The sequence below is a fragment of the Pseudopodoces humilis genome, chromosome 7, assembly GCF_049639895.1.
Source record: "Pseudopodoces humilis isolate 2021_Gansu_Grassland_sample_001 chromosome 7, ASM4963989v1, whole genome shotgun sequence".
Taxonomy (NCBI): domain Eukaryota; kingdom Metazoa; phylum Chordata; class Aves; order Passeriformes; family Paridae; genus Pseudopodoces; species Pseudopodoces humilis.
This window is the reverse complement of record NC_142206.1, coordinates 46002793-46027048: the sequence shown is the minus strand read 5'-3', so window position 1 is coordinate 46027048 and position 24256 is coordinate 46002793. Positions and strand designations below refer to the sequence as shown.

Genomic DNA, 24256 nt, shown 5'->3' with positions numbered 1-24256 from the left:
TCCTGGACTAGGGTGTTTGCCTTGCCTGAAAAACCAGCAGCCCTTCAATGCAATCTCTAGTGTGCGCTCTGGGGAAATTCCTACCTGCCATGGAAAAACCAGAAAGCTCTGAAACGGATTGTATTCCACCAGTATTCACGGGGAATTTGGCCACTAATTCTGAACAGAAGTGAGCTGAATAGGATGCATACATTATGTATTCAGGGTATAATTTTCTTTGCATACTATCCTGCATCTCATGAGGTTTCCCCCTTCTCACTTCAGAAATACTTCTCATTAGCTGAATTCTTCTTGGTAGTCTTTCAAGACACTTGACTTTTACAAGTGATAATAAATGCAATAAATCTCCTTGCTTGCCAATAAAGAGGCATGTTGATTCACTCAGAAAAATGTCTGAAGCATTTGGAGTAAATTCAGGTGGGTGGAGTTATGACTTGATAATTTAGTTTGGGTTTGAAACCAAACGGCCATGAGATAAGAACTGTGTAAACTAATGGTCTTGCTGACTGTTGGAGCGTTAGGGCTGGTGGAGTCACGGGGCAGGACTGCCAGTGGGTAATGATGATACTCTGCTGCCTGATAGGTATTCTTCCCATTCTGCAATTCAGCTGCTGGTGTGTCTTGAAAATATGCAAGAATGTGAAATAGCAGTTCACTGGGTAGGGGAGGGAAAGCTATTGGCAAAAGAAGTCTTAGCTAGTTATGACAGGAATTTCTAGTTCCAGAGAATCAATGAAATGCTTCTTATCCCTGCATTTTGAGAATGAGGTGCTTGCCACTCTTATCTAAAACTCTGAATTTTGTGAGTGTTAAAGAGATTAAAGGAGGTAACCCATCCATTGGGAAATAATGCAGAATTCCCTAAAGGTCTTGAGGCAGCTGTTCTAACTTTTCTAAATAAAACAGCTAAAATGTTTTCCTTCCTGACTTAGTGACAATTTCTGTGTCCAGGGAAGACTGCACTGGGAAGGATACCTGTATTTCTGACTTAAGTGATATTGTTTATACATTTCTGCAGCAGGCATTTTCTATAGTGAAAGGAAAATTTATTTTAAAGCATGCTGAATCTGCAAGCATTGTGTACCCAGAGGGAAAACGTTTGATTTTTGTGGCCCAGCTATGAAACAATTCCGTGTACTTGTTTTGTGGGTAGACAGCAATACTTCAATTTTGCACTGCAAATCACTGACGCTACCTGAGATCTGGCATGTAACATATAGGAGACTGTATGTTCAGCTAGTGCTGTCTAGACTGGACAACTTTATTTTTAAATCAAGTTGGCTCCCTTCAATTAGTTCAACTGATGGCAAGGGTTTTTTACTTAAGTTAATACTACTTATGTGAGGGTATGATAGCAGAGGAGAAAATGCACCATTTTTCCTAATTGAGTCAAGCCTTCTTTTAGAGCAGATTTCCTTCAGGAAATATTTACACACACACACCCCCCTTCTCCCCCCACCCCCGGTCGGCAGTTGCTGCAGATTTCTGCAGTGACGGGGTTCTTTACTGTGCACCGCACACCCCAGCAGCGGCCGTAGTTTGGCGATGCCCGGAGCCAGCAGCAGAGCCGCCGTGCCGGGATCCCGGCCCTGTCGCTGCCCGCAGGGCCCGGCTCCCGCTCACACAGCGGGGCCGGTGCCTGGCTCCGGCCGGGGGACTCGTGTGTGCCGCCGGGTTCGCTCGTTTTCGGCAGGAATTACCTGCCGGTAAGGCACCTCCCTGCTGGGAAGGTGTTGAAAGATGCCTCCCTCGCTCCTCTTGCGGCAGAGGTAGAAGTAGGGCCCCGCTATGCTAAGCCATGGGCTCCTGGGGCTCGTCGGTGCCTTCGGTGTACACCGCGGTTCAGCCGGGGTCGGTCTGGCCGGGCGAGGGGAAAGGAGACTCGCACAAGTGGGAGCGCCGCGGCTGCCGGTTCTCTGCGCATCAGGACTTCCCGAGCGCCTCCCGCCCGACCTCGGACACCTGCCCGCCCCCGGCCAGCGCCGCCGGCCCGGCACGACCCGGACGCCGGGCAGGGTCCAGGGTGGGCGAGCGCCCTGCAGGAGGGCACGGCCGGGCCCCCGCCGGCGGCCGGCAGGAACCACCGCCCTCCCCCACCGCCGGCGGCCCTCCCTTCCGCGGCTTCTCCCGTCGCGGCTGGCCCAGCCCACGTTTTCCCTCTCTCCCCTCCCTCCGTGGTCATGTGTCGCCTTTTTTGTTTGCAGTGGAAACAATTTCTCGCTCTCGGGCTCGCACCGAGGCGGACCGCTGCCCGTCGGGAGCGCGGGGCGGGCGTGAGGCAGGCGGGCCCCATGCAGGCGGCGGAGCCCCGTGCGCCGGGACCCCCGCGGCACCCCCGGGGCTCGGGCTGAGGCGGGGGCGCGCCATGCCCGGCTCCGTCAGATGAAACTTTGTGCCACTGCCATGAAGGGACCGCGGTGAAGCCGCCGCCTCCCGCCAGGTAAGTTGCTGTTGTTGTTGTTGGCGGGGGTCGTGCGGGGCGGCGCGGGCCGGCCGCGGGGAGCGGCGAGGTGCAGTCCCGCCCGGTTCGGCCCGGCCCCGCGCCACAACTTGGTCGGGAGTTATGTGCGCGGCCCGGCGTGCGCGCCGCCGTGACCCCGCCGAGCCCGGCCGTGCCCGCGCCGCGGGGCCGAGCCCGGCCCGAGCTCGTCCCGCCGGGGGTCCCGGCAGCGCCCGCGCGAGGACCTCGGGGCACGCGCGCGCACGTGCAGCGGGGCGCGCGGGGCCGCGCGGGCCGGTGACACCTGGCCGGCCTTGGCGGGGTGCGCGGCGCGCGCCGCCCGGCCCGAGGAGCCCCGGTCGCCTGGCAACGCCATTGATTGGCTGCGGCCGCGGCCAATGGGCGCACGCCCTCCGCTCGTCTGGTGCGGTGGGGGTGCGGGCGGGGCGCTCGCCCCCCTGCGCCCCCCCCCCGCCGCGCGCGGGGCGTGTGCGGGGCGCGTCCGCCGGAGCTCCCGCGGGTTAAACGCGTTTGTCCGGCCGTGGGCTCGGCCGTCACCGGCGCTCCTTTGTCTGTCGGTGGGGCGCCGCTACAGCCGCCATGGGCCTCGCTGCCCCCCCCCCCCTTCCCCCACCCGGTGTGGCCCCAGTCGGGCTCCGCCGCCGCGGGGGCTGCCCTGGGCACCCCGCCCGCCCGCGGCGGACCCGCTGGGAGCCGCTCTTTGGTCGGGCGCCGCCGGACTTCCCTGCCGGCTCCGTGCCGGCCCGAGGGGGCTCCGCGGGGCCGCGGCCGCCCGGTCACCCCCGCTGCCTGGAGCGGGGAGAGAGAGACGGGGGGAAAAATCATGAAGTGATACGGTCCTTTGGGAGGATACTGGCAAATAAGGAAATTAAACAGAAAGAGAGCAGCATGTTGTCATAGCAACAGTGCAATTAAATTACTTTACTGTCAGCCATCATATAATTTTCCTGTTTGGAAGCTCATGGGACGGAACTTCCATTTGGAGTCAAAGTTGAGTGTGCGGTGTAGGTAGGCAGTGCCAGTGCCCCTGGACGCTGGCAATTCCCTTGTTTACCTTCTGGTTGCGCTGGATGCAGTTTTGAAAACTAGGAAGTGGGGCCGACACACGCTTGGCCTCCTGGTGTTTATATCTGCCTCGGCATTTTTTCCTTTTCCAGATACTTACTCATGTAAAACTGCACATTTTCACTGAACGTGTTGAGTGTATTGATGGTTTTTGTGCAGAAAAGTTTGTGTGTTTCAGTAAATATATGCTTTGGTGTAACTTCTTTAGAAAGACCCAAAGAACATAAAAGTTTTCATTTTTGCCCATTTATGACAGCTAAATTAAAGTCTTTTATTTCTTTTTCCCATAATGGCTGTGTTTTTCTATTTTTCCCTGCAGATAGATAGTTCATTCTGTTGTTACCTGCAGTTTTTTTTTTTTGCCTTTCATTTACAGTATTGACTGTGTGACTGCATGACTTCAGGTAACTGCTAGGATTATATTTTAGGTACAGGGAATAATTTTGGTTGTGTTCAGTGTTTGTTCAGAAAGTTTTGTCCATTAAAATTATGTTATTAACTCCGTCTGCTTTTTGTTTCACTTCTGTTCATGTCTCCAGACCTAATTCCTGGCAGTTTGACTGTATGTTGAAGCTAAGGGACCCTTTCTCCTGCTTCTGAAGTACAATTATTGGGCTCACCTGCTTCTCTCTAATTGGGCAGGGGCAATCAAACTTTACTTTGCTTCTGAAGTGCTTGAGTCATTCCAAATGTTAGTGCTCACAGGTGTCTCCCCAGGGCCTGCTGGTGCAGTACCCTCAGCAGCTCATCCCACCTCTCCCAGGCTGTTGTTGAGCATTACAGAGGTCCTTCTGACTCTTGTTTTCTATTGTGTTTTAAATAAGTTCAGCTTATGTTAAAATCTTCTCTTGTTTACATACATTCTTAAAGTCCTCTATTGCTCTGGCACTTGTTTCTCCATTTCTTGGCCCTGGGCCCAAAACTACCGGGTGTTGCTTTCCCTCCTACTTTCTCCTGACCTTGCTGGTTGTGAAGTTCTGCTCTCATTTTCTGTTTTTGGTGCAACCAAGTCAGATTGGATGTTTGTCTGCCTAGGCCATTAGCCAGAGTGATTTTAATCATGGTGCTGTTGTATTGTCCTCAAATGTGAAACAGCTGAAATTAATCTGAAGCAACTGGCCGTAAGTCACTCTTTTCTCTTCTTTTTTTTTTTTTTTTTTTTCCCAGTTCACATCCTTGTTAAAGTGGTACAACTGGAGTATTCAATGGTTTGAAAACACTGTTTCCTCTTTAAAGAGACATGGTTTGGAATTTCCTGTGTGGGGCTTCATGTGCCTGCAGAACTGAGGTGTATCTGGATTGTGATCTTACTCCCTCAACTGAAATTCCTTCTCTTGTGCTGACTTCAGATTATTTTACTCAACTGTTGTGTATGAACGTTATGTGAAACTGTCATGTTTAATACAGATGGCAAAAGGCCAAGTGACCAGTTGGGGAAAAGCTCAAAATGTTACACAGGATCTTTTTATGAGCTAACTTTTCTCTCTTTCTCCCTTTTCTTTGGATTCACTCTCCCAGGAGCTGCTGTCTAAATGGGTCCAGTCATGCCTCCCAGTAAGAAACCAGAGGGCTCAGGAATTAGTGTTCCCAGTGGATTGAGCCAGCGTTATCAAGATAGTGATTTATCAAAGGCACTTCATGATGACGAGGACCTAGATTTCTCTTTGCCTGCCATCAGATTAGATAAAGGGGCCATGGAAGATGAAGAACTAACTAATTTGAACTGGTTACATGAGAGCAAGAACTTGCTGAAAAGCTTTGGGGACTCAGTGTTAAGGAGCGTTAGCCCTGTTCAGGACATTGGTGATGACACACCGCCGTCTCCTGCCCACTCTGACATGCCCTACGATGCCAAGCAGAACCCCAACTGCAAACCTCCTTATTCCTTTAGCTGCCTCATATTTATGGCCATTGAGGATTCACCAACCAAAAGACTGCCCGTAAAGGATATATACAACTGGATCTTGGAACACTTTCCATATTTTGCAAATGCACCCACCGGATGGAAAAATTCTGTGAGACATAATCTATCCTTGAATAAGTGTTTTAAGAAAGTGGACAAAGACCGAAGTCAGGTGAGTTTGGAACCATGGAAACCTATCTGGCTCTGAAAATAATCACCTGCTAATCCCAGAATATGTCCTTAACCATGAAATACAGAATATGCAACCCTGTGCCTGGTAACATAGTTGATTAAGTTCAGAGAGCCAGCATTTCTTTAACATTGCTCATTCTGATTTTATTAAATTCATTGTCTAGACATCTGTAAGAAAGTGTTCAGTGTGTGTGTGTGTTTTTTTCCCCCCAGCTGGTGTCTTCATGCGTAGTGGTTAAATATTGTTTTTAGCCATCATGCTGTGGTAATGGTTTCCAGCTATACTAGATGAATGTAATCATGTTATAAATAGGCTGCTTGCTGTTCCTGGCTTATACGAATGTATAGTGAAAGGGTATGCCTTATGTAAGAGTCCATCACTATTGCCCTGGTCTGTGTTGTAATCCAAAAAAACTTTTCTTTCTTGTACACAAGGAGGGTAATGGTGATGAAGCCTTGCTCTATTTCAAGGGACTTTTAGAGAAACTCTTTGAGGAGAGGAGACAGGTCTGGAGTCAAAGGTGAAGGTTACCATTCACCAAAATTTCTGGCGTTCTTCGGGCTCATGTAACTTCTGCAGCTGATGCAGAGCAGAAGCCCTGGGAGCACATCTTTGCTTTTGGATCTCGGTTGTTGTCTCCTGGTTTCATTGCCGATTCCCTGGTGGCGTCTGCACAGAGGCTGTGTGCAGGGGAATGAGAAAGTGAGTGGGGCAGTCTGTTGCATAGCCTTCTATTCTGTCAGCCTGCCTGGGAGCAGGAATCAATTTCCAAAGGGAACCTTCTCAAGAAGAAGTGGACTGGATGAATCTTTGGCAAAGTATGAGCAGACTGATAAAAATACCGGCTTGCAGATTAATTTCAGAGGCCTTCTCACAAGTTTGGGAAATAAACAGCAGGTAAAATCACATCACTCATGGTCTGTCTCTAAAACTGGCTGAAGACCAGAAAGTGAACACTTTCCCCTGGCAGAAACAATAGATGAACTCAGCTTTTGTATTTCAGTGAGTTTTAAATGCCATGATTGTCTTGTTACCCTGAAACTAAACTTCTCCTGGTGGTGCTGTTCTCCCTGTTTTGTGTGCAATTTAACTAACTTAATAGAAGCTCAAGTAACTCTAGAGAAAGAGTCACACACTATCCTAAACTAGCAACTTTTCGTTTTAGATGAGTTAACTTTTTTTTCTACAGACCTTTCATTTTTAAAAGATTGACATGTCTATCGTTTTTTTCTTTCTTTCTAAAAAGTATTATTACCTAGAATCTTCTGTCCTCATATTGCTGCTCACACACTGTATGTTTGTATTTTTATCAATTAATTGCGGTGAAAGCTTGTGTGTGAGATTAAAAAAACCTTTTCCCAAACTAGATCTTGTTTTGTGTAAGCCAGAGTCTTAAATTCTGGTTTGGAAGTGAGGCTATAATAACAAATGCCACAACAGATTTTTATGACCCTGTCCCAGACTGTAAGAAGTCTTCACACAATGCATTTAAAATCCCACCAAAATATGGTAACTGGCAAGGCATGTGTTTAACTCTACCATTTGTGTTTCATTCTGTCCCTCTTCCTCTGTTTACAAGTTGATTATTTAGATTTCAGCTTCCTTCCTATGAGGAATTTGTGTTCATGTCTATCTGTCAAATATCCGGCCATCTACTGAGCTCATCTGAACAATACCACACTGCACTGCTGCTCCATGGGGAGGTGGTGCAGCACAATGCATGACTGGTCACCCACGTCTCAAATTTGTGATCATGGCTGTGGTTACATAGCTAGACAACAAGGTGTGGTGGGAGGCCTTGCCTGTATGATTCACAAGGTGGAGTTTTATTAATTCCAGGAAAATACCAGATTTTGAGAAAGAATTTCTTCCACTTCCTGAAGATGCTAATAACTGCAGGTAGCCAGCTTTAAGGTGAATGAGATGGGAATCTCAAATGTAAAATGCACCACAGCAGGTCATTCAAGTCCCCTGCTGGGTTTTACCTTGTCTCCTGGCCAAGGGATGTGGCAGACAGAGTCCTGAGTGCAGAGTTGGCCCTGGGTCAGAGTTGCTGAATCAGGTGCTTGACAGCTAATTGCGGACTTGGAAAGCAGTAAATGTCAACGGATGGCTTTGAAAATACCTTAGTGTGTGTGCACACAAACATTTGGGATTGATTTGGTACTTTGCAGCAAATATCTGCTGTTCAGAAGGAAGGTGTCCATCTAAAGGGTTCTCTGGTTTTGGTATGGGGCTTGGGGCAGGGGAAGGATGGGCTTTCATCCGTAAGGAATCACTTTATGCGACTTCTCCTTTGCAGATAGTTTTTGCAAATTGCAGGGTTGGGGTCTTCCGGTTTTACTGGTTTTGCATGGAAAAAAGAAAAAAACAGCATTTAACAAATGGCATGTTATGAAATACTAGCAAGATGGGCTCTGAAACATGTACAGTATGGGGGGAAGGAGTTAATCAGTGCTGAGAATTGCAGGCATTTGCCAGTTGATGTGCATTGACACATACTAAAAAGCTCTAGAAGCTTTTCCTCTCATAGTTGTGCTTTCCAATGTTTGTTTATATAGTCTTTCAGTAATCATTTTACTCAAAAAAGTTCTGCTGAACACTTAATTCTTCTTTGAAGCCCCTCTGCATAGTAGTTTTCTCAGTCTTGAGTTCCACTAGTTTATATTCACAGGGTTAAATATGCATCTAATAGTGTGCAGCTTTTTTTTGCCCGCATATGAGTGCTTGAATTTCCTGATGTGAGGTCATTGTAATGGAGAGGGGAAAGGAAAAAAAGACAGGTTTCATCACTTTGGTTTTTGACTTGCCCTGTCCTGCTGGTGCTTTTAGGTCTGGTGTGGAATGCTTGGAGGAGAGGATTTGTTTTTACATTGCTGCTATTCCACTTCAGATGCAGTGCCACCGGGCTTACCTGGCAAACCAAAAGCCTGATTGTTCATGTAACTGCGATGAGGCTAATCTGCATCGAGACAGAGATCTCTGGGCTGAAGAAGGGAAAATGCTGAGCCCTCGATTGTACAAACCTCTTTGCATTGAGCTCAGCAGTTTAATAATAGTTGGCCAGAGTATGAAGTTACCACATGATGGGGAGTAGATATGGAGTTCCCTGGCTTTGTTTATACTGCCAGACCTGTGAATTTACTTGTTCAGATTAATCCTATTGTGAACGTACAGATCTAAATGTCCTGTAGTCTGCGTCCCACTTAGTACAGCCCGTTAGTCCATGACTTCCCTACCATCTGGTCCTTGGCTATAGAGAGGAATTTTTCTTGTATATGTGTCTCCATAGCAACGAGTTTGCAGTTGATATGGAAAGTAAGCAGTTGCCCTAGCAACGGAGTTACTGATGTGGCAGCTTCTCTGCTTGCAGGGAAAGGGCTAAGCTAGTTCAGACCCATTATGTAGGTTTCCTGTGATTATAGCTATGCCCACTAGTCCTGCTCGAGCTAAGGGACAGCTGAAAAATTTTGTTACAAGCCCTATTTTTGCCTCCCTTGAAAATCTGCTTTATTAGTTTATTTATTGGGATTCCTGCCTTGAACAAAGGCTGTTAGGATTGTCTTTCCAGGGTGTGTGATGTGTCTGTGCCTTTTATGAATTCAAACTTCCTCAGTCATTGTTATCAGATGAGGGGAAATGATGTTTGACCTCACTGGCTTCGTTGCAGTATTTTTGTCTCAGTGAACAGACTACAGTTATAAAGGTTGGAGCTTTTGTCCCCATGCTCCTCTCTGCTATTCTGCTGGTTTTTTTTCCCTGATCTCTGCTTCTTTGGGCATCCATCCTATCAAGAGGGCTCCTCTTTGTGTCTGCTCTGCATTGTCTGAGATAGGGAAACACACACATGCTTCTGGCTGTGTGCATGCTGAAGAAATTCAAGTATCTGAAGGGTTTATTTGGCACTTATGCTGAGGGATGTCTTAATAAAAATGTAATGAGGGTAAAGGATATGTTTATGGGGATGGGAGAAGAAAATTCTCCTCGCTTGATGTGGAAGTTATTCTTAGAAGTACGTGGTCCATAACTGGGTCATGGAGATCCAGCCAGGCTCCTCCTCCGTCTGGAGCAGGCTCTGAGATCTGAGGACTCCTGAGTGGTCCTTGAGCTTTGCAAAAGCTGATGTCCAACTTCTCCTTGTCTAATGCACTGTCTCTCATAAGGACTCTGCCAGGGCATCTTGACAGGAGCCGTGGGAAACCCTTGGGGCACGGGAGACTTTTCAGGAGAGCCTCCTGCAAATGTCTTTCCTCTATTGTGATTATATCTGGGCTTTTGACAGGTAAAATCCTGTAGAAAGATCAGTGCTAGCTGGAGTGAGAGGAAAGGGACCCTGTTTGTTCTTTGTTAGAATCTCCTGATCCAATCTGCATATATACAAAGGTGAGGGAGACAGGACCCTGTCTTCCCTCTTTTAATGTCACTGAGAAGGTTTCCTGTGAAAGTTCAGTTTCACACCGGGGATAGAAATAATCTCCTCTGTTTTTAATGTTATCACCTAGACTGATCCAAATAACAGGAGTGTTAGCATTTCACTGCATTTATAACATCTGGGGAATCTAAAGTGAAAAAATGCTAAAAATCAAACCAAATAAAGCAACCCCTCAGATTCATGTTAAAGGCTTCATGTGATACGGACTCCATTAAAAAATTAGTGTCCTAAATAAGCTGGTGCAACTGTTAATTTAATTGTTAAAAGGATATTTTATGGTTTTAAACCGGAATTCATCTAGTTTAATTTGAAATGTATTTTCTTATATTTTTGCCTGTTCATATGAAAAAGCTCTCTAATATCGAAAATTTTCTCGTCAAATTGGTATACATAGAAGCAAGGGTCATCTCTTTCTAGAGAAATCATAAAAGTCTCTAGAACCATGCTGTAAATGGAGTTGCTGGATATTAGACAATTTATGGAGAACTTTCCTTGAGCCCTTTCAGTTTTGTTTCTGAATTGCAAACCCTAGAATTATACAGAATATTTAAATAATAAATTTCCTAAAGCTGTGCATGGAAATAACACTCTTCATTTCACTGGCTTCCAGCTGCTTGACTTTACATCAGGGCTAACCCTTAGCACTGGAATCTGCCTGAATTAACTGTTTTAGAGCTGTACAAAGCACAAGCAGTTCTTTTCAAGTAATAATGGGAGAGCTGGGAATATCCAGGGAATCCTCTGAACCTTATATCTAAGCTATTTGTGTTATCTTGCTCTCAGTTAAGATAGCCTGCAGGCAGGTGCCCTGCTGTGTAACTGAGGTGTTGGTTGCAGCAGTGACAGGCCACTGACCTACCAGAGGAGACTGGCCACTTAGGTTAAATAAACTGGATTAACTGGCCCTGTCTGTGCTCCGCACACACAGCAAAGATGATGCAAAGTGTGTTTGTTAAGCAGCACTGAAAGAGTGCAGGAAGTCAGGAGCAAGCTGCTCTTTACCCATTGGGCTGTGGTGAGGTTGAGGAGTCCATTTCTCAGCTGTGTTTGCACTCCCTCTCTTCTGACTGTTTGCTCCATCATCTTCCTGGCACATGAACTTTCGTGTTTCTGTGACAAACTACTGATCTGGCTGGATTTATCTTTTACTTTTCTTTTAATTCTTGTGCTGCTTTTCAGCTTAAGTCCCCAGTTCAGGTTACAGTGCAGTCCAGGTAACAGTTGTGCCAACATGACAAGAGGACTAGAGGTAATGGGGAGACTGGGTATTGCCAGTTGGGATTGCTGACACAAACTGTTCTTTACAGAGGAAGGGCTGGCAGCTGCATGATGCACTGCTGCTTGATGGGGTAATGGATGTAGTCCCTGCCCCAAGGTAAAGGTAAAACACAAACAGAAGTTTAAATGAAATGGGACGCTTTTTTCTGCTGGAGGTGTTTGTTTTGGTTTCCCCTTAGGAGCAGGACTGTGCTGTTTGCTGTTCAAGTGACCTGTGTTAGTGACTCCTCTTGGTGTTTTACAGCAGATTTGAAGTGGTCAGAATCTGAGCTGCCATTGTTATGCACGAACCCTGCTGAACCTGGCTGCCTGTTCCCTTTCCTGGGAGGTGGAATTGATCTGGGGCAAGCCCCTCTTCAGCTCAGACTGGCACATGTGTTACTATGTAATGAAAACTCCTTGTATGATTTTCGTTTGGGTTATTTTTCACTGGGCTAATTTAGCTGGATTCATTTTCATCTTCCTGTTTAGTTCATGGTTTCTGTGGTTAGAGGAACGCCAGTGTCAGCACAGGCTATGGGCTCACCTCTGTTTAATTTGGCATGAAGCTGTGCCTGCGGCTTCCAGCCAGCTCAGAGCTGACCTGGTGACAGCAGGAGAAGATGGGGAAGGGAAGGGGTGAAGGGTGCTCACACCTTTGATAGCACGGGCTGCACTTAAACCACTGGGGCTGCTTGCATGTTCAGTCAGATACATGCTCGGTGCTAGATTGGGTCCATAAGGTATGGGTGAAATGGTGCAACAAAAACTGCACCAGGATGTGTGCATATGTGTGTTTTTTCAAGATTTGTTGCTGTTGCCCAAGGTTCTTAATTTTGGCAGTAGAAGTGGGTTTTTTTTTTAAAGGTGGACCTGTGCTGTGCATCCTCTGGAAAGCTTTTATGGAAGAGGAAAGGATGTCTATAAAATCAATTGTCAGGCTTTTCCCATGACCATGATGCTGTCATTATGTCCTCATCACCTCCTGTGTTTCTTCCCAGTTGTCAGAGAGATAATGAAATGCCCTTGTCACTGCCAGCAAAGGAAGCATAGATCTTGTAGCTTCATTCTGGTTTGAGCACAGGAGGCTTCATTGATGACGGGCTGAAGGATGCACTTTTCCATGTCCATTAGTGAATGTGGTGAGGCATGCCCCTGAGCACCAGGCCCACGATGGTGGGGCTTTGCTAACTCCAGCTGTAGCTGAATATCAGAGATGAGCTGGGTTTGCTGGTGTGACTGAGTGTATGCACTTCTGTCTTGCACTTCTGTTCTTCAGCAAAACATCAAAGAATCCATTTTAATTACTAAATATGTGTCCTTTAGACTTCCCCCTTCCTTTCCTAAAAGGGAAGTGTTTTACGTTGTCTGAAAGAGCCTAGAAAATTGTACTGTGTGGCTTTTCCTGGTGAAGACCTTGAGAAAAAACACTTAAAAGTCTTGGTGATAACTGAGCAGCTGAAAATTATTGAAGAGTTGAGAATACTCTTCAGGCAGCCTGAAGCAGCCTTTGAGTTGCTGGAGAAGCTACCTTTCTTTGCTCTGGGTTCAGGCACAGGTTCCCACTAAACCGTAGTTCAGTCCTGCAGCATGACTGTATTTCTGGTAGAGTCATTCACTTGACTGGCCCGGCAGGGTCTGGGCAGCAGTCTGCAAGCTGCTCCTTCTGTGTTATTTTCAGCTAATTGTTGTATCTTCATCATAAATCTGGCTAATACAAATGAATGGTATGGAATAACATAAGCCAAAATCCTTATGGAGAAGGGACCGTGTGTGACTGTTCTTAATTTAGCTTGTTGTCATTTGTATGTTGAGCAGTGGTGGGTTAGCATATAAAAGTAGTTGACTTCTGTCATTGCAAGACTGGGAAGACTTGCTAGATGAGGTCATGGTGCAAGCACTGCATGTAGCTATAACAAAGCAGTATGTCATGAAGCTCAAAAAGTCCCAAGTGCAAGATGCTCCATCTGGGTCAGGGCATTCCCAGTTATAAGCACAGACTGGGAGATGAAGTCATTGAGAGCAGCCCTGAGGAGAAGGACTTGAGGTTCTCATGGCTGAAAAGCTGAACATGCACCAGCAATGAGCACTTGCAGCCCAGAAAGCCAACTCTGCTGGGCAGCATCCAAAGCAGCGTGGGCAGCAGGGCGAGGGAGGGGATTCTGCCCCTCTGCTCTGCATGGGAAGGACATGGACCTACCTGTTGAAGAGGGTCCAGAGGAGGGCTGAAGATGATCAGAGGGCAGAAGCGTGTCTCATGCAGACAGGCTGAGAGAGCTGGGGCTGTTCAGCCTGGAAAAGAGAAAGCTACAGGAAGACCCCATTGCAACCTTCCATTACTTAAAGGGGACTTAGAAAAAAGAGAGAGAGGGACTTTTTTACAGGCAGAGAGTGACAGGACAAGGCTGAACAAGTTTTAAATGAAGAGGAGAGATTTAGATGAGATGTTTGGAAGAAATTCTTTACTGTGAGGGTGGTGAGGCACTGGCACGGGTTGCCCAGAAACACTGTGGGTGCCACATCCCTGTAAGTGTTTAAGGTCAAGCTGGATGTGGCTTGAAGCAACTAGATCTGATGGATGACATCCCTGCACATGATGGTTGAGTTGGAACTAGTTGATCTTTGAGGTCACTTCCAAACCTAACCCTTCTGTGATTCTATTCAGTTACTCTTGTGAATATAGGTTTGTTTAAGAAGCAGCCCCATGTGACTGCCTCTGGGTAAGTTTTGCTTAGCAAGCATCTAGGGAAAGACATGCTCCATGCTAATATGTGTATTTAAGCCAATAAAGCTTTTTATCTCTAACTAATTTGCTATTATCTTTTGATACATAGTCTGGTATTTTTAATCAGTACAAGTCTGATACTTGGTAAAGGTCTTCTAGGTAAAGGAAGATACTGAGGAAAGTTCATTTTTATGAGATACATGAGAATTTTACTGGTTTTGTGATGCTTCTAGTTTGTCAGTTTTTAAATAGTTTAGAAACAATGAGATTTTTGCTTTCTTCAGTAGCAACAACTGGCTTGTTAGGATTCAGTAGTTAAATTTTGGTCTCAAGGAAAAATGTATTTAGCTTCCTAACATCTGTCATACAATCTAATTCCCAGTTAAAATCCCCTCCCCAACCATTCCTCACCTGCTCTGGTGTCTCAGAACTGGCTTAAAGCAGGGTACCCTCTCAGCTCCAGAGATGGGAAATTATTATGGATTGACTGGGAAAGAGAGGAATTGCCAAAATTTATTGTCTGGCAGTACTTCATTGGCAAGCAGCAGAGAAACATGAGTGGTTGGTTCAGGTGCAATTATGAGTCCCTGTTCCTGATACACGAGCTCTGACATCCTTAAAGGTAAAGTGGGTCCTGAATATGTGCTTGACTGATTTTTTCTAGTCTTGTAGCTTAGTTTTTTGAACTTAATTCCTGTGTGTCTTTTCTCTGGCTTGAAAGAATTCAGGCACAGAAGTAATACCATATGCTTTCTTTAATGGTGTGGGCAAAGGAGAATATTCTGGAGGACCAGGCATGTTGCTGTTGGGAGAGTGGCCCTGTGGATGATTTCATCAGTCTGGCTGCCCTGGGACTAACAGGCCTCGTAGATGGGGATAAGAAATACCTTCCTCAGTTGCTGCTTTTAGCAAGAGCTTCCTGAGATATTTTCACTTAAGGCAAAATCAACATCCAGGACTGAAGCTCACAGCAGTTCTTACCTTTAATTACACAAGAGAGCGTAGAACACTTTGGCTCTGTCTTGCCATTGTGTCCAAGACTCCTCTTAGCCTGCAGCCTTTGGATCTCAGTGATCAGGTGGCTGGAGCTGCTGAGTTCTTTGGTAGTAGGGATAGTGCACCCACACATGCTCATCATCACTGCCATGTCTGGGTGTTTACTGCAATGGCAATAAAACAGTGGTTATCCTTTCTGAAGAGTAAGCACATTTATAAGAGTCTTGATGCTGACAAAGTTTATCTACATTCTGGCAACAAAACTGGCTTTTAAAGAGTCCTAAATTTCTTGTAGCTGTAAGTGGTGTCAAATTCATCAGTGACAGAGGTCACATAAGATGAGCAACAGGGGAGGGAAAGAAAGGCACTGACCTTCCTGCTTTGGCAGACAGCATTTTTTCCTCCTGAATTTTTTGTGGGTCATTGTTGGCCCTTCTTAGCCTCAAACATTACTTGTTTTTTTTTCTGTTCTCCCACCAATTTGGGCTCTTGACTTCAGAAAAGCTGCTTTTACTCTTGAGTATCAACAACAGAATTGGGACTGAGAGCTGTGGAAAGTAGCTGTTGTGGCCATAAATGATGCCTCTGGGTCCTTCTTAGTTATCCATAATAATAATTTTGGAGACAAACTGTTAATTTAATTCTGTTTAGTTGTTCACATTTCATTTGGGCTCTTACGGAAAAATTGTCCTGGGAACTAGTGTAGGAATTTGTGGGAGGACTCATTCTAAGGATCTTAAATGTGAGTGGATTTTTCTTGTTGCAGTAAAAAAGAAACCAAATTGCTGCCCTTAGCCAGTGACTTAAGATACCAAAACACTATCTATGGCATGCTGAATTGCTATATTTCATTGCAGCAGTGAAGAGTAGCAATTTACCACTAGCTGAGAGCTCTCAGGATTTTGAAGCACCAGTGTAACTTGCTGAAAGATGACTGTTGGTAAGCAGAGAAATGAACAGGCTTCTGTACAGGGAAGTCTCAATAGCATGGAGAATTGTCTGTGGCAGTACGTGGAGCAGAAACTTACTGATGGAATTTTGCATAAGAGAATCTAGTTGAATGGTGAATTCACACTCATTCAAGCTTTGAGCAGAAGATTAGCCTGTGCTCCAGAGCTATGTTTATGAGATCCCACAGCTGCCTACTTGTGGGAAGGTACTCAGTGAGATGAAGCAACTATTATGAATATATTTCTGAGTTTACAGTTGAAACACAGTGTCTACAATGCAACGTGCAGGGGCTGTGTGGGTTAACGCAGGACTAGGGTTAGTTGCTAGCATACCTTATCTCAAACTTTCATTTACATATTTTTATCTCTTTTCCTCACCTTTTGGTGTGGAGAGTGGGAACACATGTCTTGTGAGTTCTGCATGCTTCAGTAAAAATACAGAAATCATTCATGAAATGTTTTGGTTTTACATTAGTGGGAGGGATGTTAAACATCACTGTTAAGGTTTAGTGGTTCAGAATGTAATAAATGTAAAAAATAAATTGCACTTCTGCAATTAGATCTCTTTAAATAGTTGAGAAGAACTAAACACACCTTGAAAGTACAAGATCTTCATCTTTAGAATTGAAGTCCTTGCTATGCAGGAAAAGCTGTGTTTGAAGGATTCTCCTCATACCACTGCTTTGCAGTGCCTGGTTGTGTGCAGCCTTCTCAAGCCCCAGAAAAACACAGAATCACTGCATTACCAGAGATCATCACTGCTCCTGGGAGAACTTTGAAGGCTTTTGGTGAGAATGTTTTATACATTTAAGAACTGCCTGCTGCTGATGTATATGGAGCTACAATTATACTTAGGCTTTGGGAGAATACCATGGGTCAAAAGGTATTCAGTGCTGCAGGAATTCCGTTCAGACATAATATTTATAAACTTAACTAGAAATTATTATATGATTCTTACATAATTCCACCCTTCCTGAAGTACTTGAGGGCTAAGGGGCTGCACATTAACAGAATGACAGAATCATGGAACATCTTGAGTTAGATGGGACCATTGAGTCCAGCTCCTGGCCCTGCACAGGACACTCCAAGAAACACACTGTGCCTGACAGTATTGTCCAGACACTTCTTGAACTCTTCAGGCAGGTGCTGTGATCACTTCCCTGGGGAGCCTCTTCTGGTGCCCAGCCACCCTCTGGGTGAAAAGCCTTTTTCTGATATATTGGTGTAAGTAGTTTGCTGGCTTTTCTGCATAGCTGAAGTAAGAAGGAATGCGTGGTACGCATGGAAAGTGCAGGTTTTCAGTCTTCAGTTCAGAGAGATGGGAAGTTGGAGAGCCAGGATGTGGCTGAGATGGCTGAGAATTAGACAAATGCTGACATTTGTACTGTTGCATGGTTTGCTTTGAAGCAGTAGGATGAACTTGTCCAAAATGTTTTTCCTATTTTGGCAATTAGTGTAATGCATTTATTTTTATGCAGTTGCTCATAACACTAATTCGTGTTTTCTCTCTCTTACCCTTCTTCTATACAGATTAAAGTTTTTCCCTTCAATGCTTAGGGTTAAATATACAGACCTTGCTTTTGTAAAAGAGTGTAGGTTTGGTTTACAATTTTAAATTGATATGTAATGCTTTCTAGACTTCTGTCTGCATGGCAGAGAAAGGGGAAAGATGCTATCATAGACACAAATTGCACAGAAGATGGAGGGTGGTGCTAGCTCCCAGCTCTTGAGACAAATGCAATTTTATTGTTCATTATGTGCCTCCCTTTTCTGCTTAAATTATTTTTTTTTTTATCTTTCTATATATATGTGTGTGTATATAAATACTTTTTATGTATAAAAAGCATTACAGAGTCACACTGTTTTTTTAGATCATCCAAACACTTTTAAGGTAAAATGGGAGCAAAAATTGGGTTGTCAGATAGAGCTTTCTGTCTGCTTATGTTTCCTGTGCCAGGAAAGTGAGATGCTGTCATAGTGGTACCTCATAAATCATAGAATATTCTGTGTTGGGAGGGATGCACAAGAACCTTCAAGCCCAGCTCTGAAGTGAATGGCCCAGACAGGGATCAAACCTGCAAGCCTGGCATTATTAGTACTATATTCTAACCACCTGAGCTAATCTCTGCAAAGTTTCCTTGGGAAAGATGTGTTGCCACAACTGGTTACCAGTTAGTCTGAACAGATAACTCTAAATTAAATGTATTAACTAACCTGAACCGTCTCTCCTGTTTTTTCCAAAACAAAACAGCATTTAAAATTTAGTAAAACACCTCCACTTTGTCTAATTTTTTGTTGTTTTTGGTTTTGCTAAAACACCTGTAATATTTCACTGTTTCTTGGGCAGTGCTGCATTTGTTCAGAGGAATAAAGTTCCTTGCTCTTGGCTTAGCAATTCTGCTTTGATGTGTCATTTGCTGTTAGGTTTTAGAGCTGACTAATTTTGAATTTGGGAAAGCAGAAATGTAATTATGACCCTTTCCATTAAGAGACAAGGTTTTCAGTCATTCTTGTTTGAAAAAAACAAAGTTTTCATGTAGAAAGCTTTGATTTTAATTTGTAGCAGTGAAGTTGTAGGAAAGGTTTTGCTTTTTCATCCTTTTCTTCTGTGACTAGGAAAATATCTTTCTCCCGACAGCTAAAATACTTGCATTATTTTAATTTCAAAGTAAATATGCTTGTGATCTAACCATTTTTGCTAATTACCTTCTGCTCTTTCACCAGCACTCAAGTTGCACTTGCCCTCCAGTAGTATCTAGTATGCCGAAAATGTATTTGGCTGGCTTGGGCTGATGGGAAAAGAGTCTGTGTCTTAATTATGATAAGAGTTATCCACTTGTATGCCACATCATCTTATATTTATTCCTCTTTCTATTTATAAAGGAGGGTTTGCAAACTTGTTGGATTGGCACTTTGGATCTTTGATTTAGGCATGCATTTAAAAGAGGAAGAATTTGCTTTGTCAGTGAACTTGCCTTTTTTGTGTTTTGACTATCTGTTGATTTGTTGTTTGGCATCAGGTGAAAAATTAAAACATCTCTGGAGTGGTTTAAATAGCTTTTCAGTCCATGCCATGTGTAGCTTCAGACCTTGCATTGTGTACCAAGACACGCTTTTGTTTGAAAAGGAAGGGAATTTTGCAATTGCTCAAATAAATTTTCTGCTTGTGTTGTGTGGTTTTAAAGTCAGACCAAAAAATGTTAGCATCTAACGGTGTGTTTGTGTAATAAAATGAATGGGTATGGTAAGAGTGGTGTGGGAGGCTATTTATATATAGAGATTTGTATCTTAAAAGTTACAAAATTGGCTTAAAAATCACGTTGTCATTTAAAGCAGTGAGGGGAGGAGCTGTGTGCTTTACTGTAGAGCCTCTAAGAACTTCTTCAAGGTCTTTTATAGAAGCAAAGACAGCTGGAAAGGTTGCTTGGTTTGGCCCCCACCATAATTTTGCACTATCTCATGACTTTCTAATAGAAACATCTAGAATACCAGCATGCTAAAAATGCTATGAATCAGCAACGTTAAAGCCAGATTCTGGAGGGTGCAATAAAGCTATAATATCTCAAGTTTCTTTCAAACTCTTGTGTTAGTGGTTTATTTAGTATTGCTTGAGAAAGTCTTTTGCAATAAAAACACAGAAATTACAGAAGTCCTTCACCATACACTACAGATGTCAGCATTTGTGGTCATTGGGTGCAACTACGAAGAGAGATGGACCCTTTGGAGCAGCCAGCCCTTTTTATGGGCTGGTGCTTTGGAGCTGTTATAAGTGGCTTCCTCCTGTGGGTGCAAGCAATGGTGAGTTTCCACACCACCAACATCCTCAAGGCTGGTTACTGGTTTTCAGCAGGGTTTGATACATGATGCAGCTCTGAAAGGTAAGATGACTGCTGTTGGAAGTGTTTCAGTGTTGGTAGGATGAATGGAGTCAATGTAAGGCATCCATTCCTCTCTGTTCAGCCTTTGGATAGCGCCTTCACCAGTTTGGACTTCATTTTCTAGCTATGCATTTTTCTCTGTAGGGGTGTTTGTATGTTAATTTTGGTTGCTTTTCACCTTCAGCTGTTCAATTCCAACTGCTGTTTCTGTGGTTCCCCCCCCGACACACACACCTCTGTTCTCTTTTTTTTCCTACCTGCGTCATCTCTAAATGTAACTAATCATAAGCGTCTGTCTGAGGAATGCAGGGACAAGTGCTTTCAGTCATCGTTGCACTGTACCGGAAGCACATTTGCATTCTGAAAAAGAAAAAAGTTGCAGCCTTTTTTTGAAGCAAGATTTTCATTTGTATACCATATACTATTTTTGCCATGTCAGATATAAAGGCTTCCTGTGTGAAACAGATCAAGAAAAGGATCACAGGAGACCTGGAGCAGTGACTCAGGTCACAGCAGGCCTGGTTGCATGACACCTGTGTCATCAAAATAGCCTTGCTTTGGCATCCCTAGATGAGATTTTCCTTTCCTTTAGACAGCAGATCTGTTCAAAGGCTTATTGAATCATTAATAATTTGGAGGAAAACAACTTTTTAACCTTCTGAGAGTATTATACATCTTTTCTTCTTTGTTACTTCTGAACTCACATCATCATCTGATGCTGGGCAAGTTGTCGATTTTCATCACTGGAGTCTGCTCAGAAATTGTTTCTCCCTGTTTCCTTCCACTCCAGGGGCATGTTAAGTCAGATAAATTCATACACTGATGTTTAATCACTGATCACTTACCACTCTTGTGCAATATTGATCAGCAGCCTTTTTGCATGCAATGATCAGAATGAGTAATACCTTCCTAGTAAACACTGAGGAGTGGGAGGGTGAAGATGGTGACTTAGCCCCATGTAGAAGTTGACACAGGTTTTTTCCAGAAGTGTCTAGACTCCATACAATTTCTTTTTCTTTTTCCTGCTCCAAACTCTTTTTGTTTCCTTGTTCTGTTCAAGCCGAGTATCAGTCCTTTCTGTAGATGGTGCGTCTTTGAACAAGTGCTCCAGTCCTCTTCTCAGGGCTGCTGGTGCTGCTGAGGTTGTCCAGTCTCTTTTTCCTGAGCAGCCTGTCCTTTCTTCTTTGAGTACACTACAAACACACAAAAGCTTCTATTTCATGGGGGTGTCCTGTGAACATCATACCTAAAAAGGAAAAATGACTGTGAGATAATTCAGTTAAGAAGAAGCCAGGGAAAACCCAAAGAGGCAGGGCTGTGGTGTGTAGGTTGAAAGCTGTTTTTTTACCCCCTCCTTCCTCCCACTCTTTCCTTACCAGGTAAAAGACCTGGTCTGTGCCTGAACTTGCTATTCTGAATAACCTCTTATCTGCAGACAGTGACTGATGCTCACATCCTGTTTGCTACCAGCTTAGAGCACCCTGAAGAGGGACATTTCTATTTCTGCTGGGTCTGTTTCAGTGAGTTTACAGGCTGGCTGGCTGCTGCTGCCTCTGTCATATGCCTTTTGATTCTCTCCTGTGAATTTGAGGAAACTCACTTCTTTACTGTTTCTATGAAATAGCGAAATCGTTGTGGGATTTGGAATGGTATCTGGAAAAATTAGGTAGACTTTTAAACAGAGGAATAATTTATATTGAGTCAGGATTTGGTTAAGTGTTTAGACTTTGATTAATGTTCTGCTAATGTAGAACTAGTCTGCCCAGGAAATAACATGAATAAACCTGTGAATTCTATTCTCAAGCTGTGGGTTTTGATTAGGGACTTGCTAGCTTCCTTGGAAAAAATTGTAGATTTAAATATTCCTTTTTTGCACACCAGTGAGTTCAGCTGTTATTTCTTTAATGTAATCACTTCGCTGTGTTTAAAAATAAACTATTTGCACAATTTCAAATCTGTTTTACTGATGCAGGTGCTCAGGGAAGCTGATTATCTGCTCTGAAATGCACTTGATTCAGCGGCTCATGCTGCAGAAGTTTTCCGTGACAAGCTTTGTTGTGTCTGCCACTTGTAGTATTTTCCCAGTTGCAACCTGTGTAGCCATGCTTGCAAAAATGCAGTCACCTAAAAAACCAAAGACAAAAAAATCTTATAGTCGTCAATCTTATAGTCGTGTTTTGAGACCGCTGTGTGGAGAAAAATATTAAAGGAAGTCTTCTTACAGTTTTAATGAAGCTTACTGTGAATTAAACTTTGAAGACTAAGGAAGTTCATCTTCTTGCTCTTCTTGCAAGCCTTGGCTTCTGCAGCAGACTTAAAGTAAAAGTGGGAGAAAATATGTCTGAATTAATGGCTCCCACAACGAAAAATTCCTACACTGTTCTTTTTAGTTTACTTCACTTTGAGGATGATTTGGATGAGACCTGACCAGTGTAGCTTTCTGTCACTCCCTGCCACTGCAGGCTTCTGCTGAGAAGGGCACTTCTCACCTGTTTCTCCCTCCCTGACTTCGGGGTGGGCTTCTCATCTCCTGGGTCTGGGTGCAGGTTACCCCATTATGGCACAATGGGGGCTGGTGTTCTGCACTTTCAGAGAGGGTGAGAGGGCTCTGCTTACTGCCAGGGTGGGAATGCTGTGTTTAATCCACATGCCACAGTGTCTCCTGTTTGTGCTTGTAGTAATGCCATGGCCCTGGCTATCTCCAGCCATCCATGGGCTGGAGATGGTGTGAGAAGAAGCTTTGTGCGCTCACGCCCTGCTGCCAGAGGAGACTAAAGGTACAGCTAGGGCTGGGAGAGGGTGCTTGTGGTGACCTGCAACATGGCAGTCAATGGGGACAGGTACAGGTGGCTTAGCAGCCTGCTCCCTGTCTCTGCTTGCATATATAATTTCCTTGCCATCTTGAGATTGGAGCCTCCCTATGTTGGAAAGCTCTGGTGCAACTGAGGTGTGTTTTTGACTCTCCCAGAAAGACTTTTATGGCCAGCACTCCAGAAGACACAGGGAGAGGTTACTGCCATAGGTGGTAGTACTCTGACTCTGCAGATGGTCCCAGTGAGGGTTTGTTGCTCTCTGGCCATGTGTAGGTTTCAGTGCTGTGCCTCTCAGGTGAGATTTCTTGCTCAGTTAGCATTACAGTAAATATGAGATGCCAAATCCTACTAGGTGAGGAAAGCCCTCTCCCACAGGTGCTGCAGTTCCAGTCCCACCAGGGTTCCCAGTGTGTAAGAGGGTGTGTGTGTGTACCGTAGGTGTTGGGTTTTGACCTCCCCACAGGAGACTAGTTTGCTCCTAGAGCTAAACTGGTCTTTCCCTGGTTTGTCTTCATTGCAGAGCCATTGATCTTACTGTTTAATTTAGGAGGCATTTCTCCAGAGGCTTGTGGTAGTACCTGGTGTTTGGGTGGAAGGAGGATTTGTGTAGGCAGCTTCCAAAAATGCCAAGTCGCGGTGAAGCCCCTGATTTTTTTGAGTCCTTGAGGTTTCGGGTTATGACATTTGAGCTGTTGAGGCTCCTGAAGCCATGCCCTGCCCTGATGAGTTTGTACTGATTTGGGCTGTGTGAACGAGAGGAAAACTTCACTCCAGTCATGCGTTGCTTCATTTTGGAGGATGTTTGCAGCATGGGGAGGTGTTTTGTTTTGCTTTCTGGGGTTTCATTCAGCCATGAGAAAGAGAGGAGGATGAAAGAGGAAGATAGTAAAAAATAAGTATCTCTAAACCTAACATAGAAATGGGACACAAGCAGAGTAGAATGCGTATGTAAGTAGCCAAAGTAATGTGTGTGTTGATGGATCTGGGTAGCACTGAGGTCTCTGTTGCAGGAGGATGGTTATTCTTCAGTGTGTGCCTGCTGGAGGTGACAGGGACCTGTTGAGGCTGCTGAGTGGGGCTTGGGATGGAGCACAGCTTTGTTTCTGTAATGAGCCCAGGGACACTTGGGAACCCCACATCCAGGGAACCTCTCAAACCATTTATCCAAGTGCCTGTTTTTTTGCCTCAATACATCGTGCAAACCAGTATTAAACACTAAGCAAGTAAAAAACGTACATTAAATAAACAGTTATGAGGGAAATAGTGCAAATCCATTAGCTTTTGTCATATCTTCCTTATTTCTATTTTTATTTGTCATGGGTAATGGATTTAGTGCAACCTACTCCCTGTCACACATTTCTGCTAGCTGTTAACCCCTTCCCCTGGAAATTCACTCACTGGCTTATTTTGTCATTAATACAGCAGTAAGCAAAAAGTGACCTGTAAACCTTTGGCACAGATATAAGTGTTGAATAATTTTTTTATTATCTGTTCTGTGAAGGGTTGTGTTTTAAAATTGTACCTATGTTTTCATATATGATGTGACTATACGTTTGTAAGAAAAGGCAATTTATGTATTTTCC

General features: G+C 44.4%; 1 protein-coding gene across 7 annotated transcripts in view; it reads left to right on the top strand.

Moving 5' to 3' along the window:
- The window catches only part of FOXN3 (forkhead box N3), a 211311-nt gene that overhangs the window by 70493 nt on the left and 116562 nt on the right, over positions 1–24256 (top strand). For 5 of the 7 annotated variants that reach the window (XM_088057356.1, XM_088057355.1, XM_014249851.2 and 2 more), the window contains one exon: positions 5045–5601. In XM_088057356.1, coding sequence (XP_087913482.1) covers positions 5059–5601 — 543 coding nt within the window. In that variant the 5' untranslated portion in view covers positions 5045–5058. Of the gene's footprint in view, positions 1–2248; positions 2441–4313; positions 4648–5044; positions 5602–24256 lie in introns of those variants that run through there. The other 2 variants (XM_088057352.1, XM_088057353.1) reach the window with 2 other exon arrangements.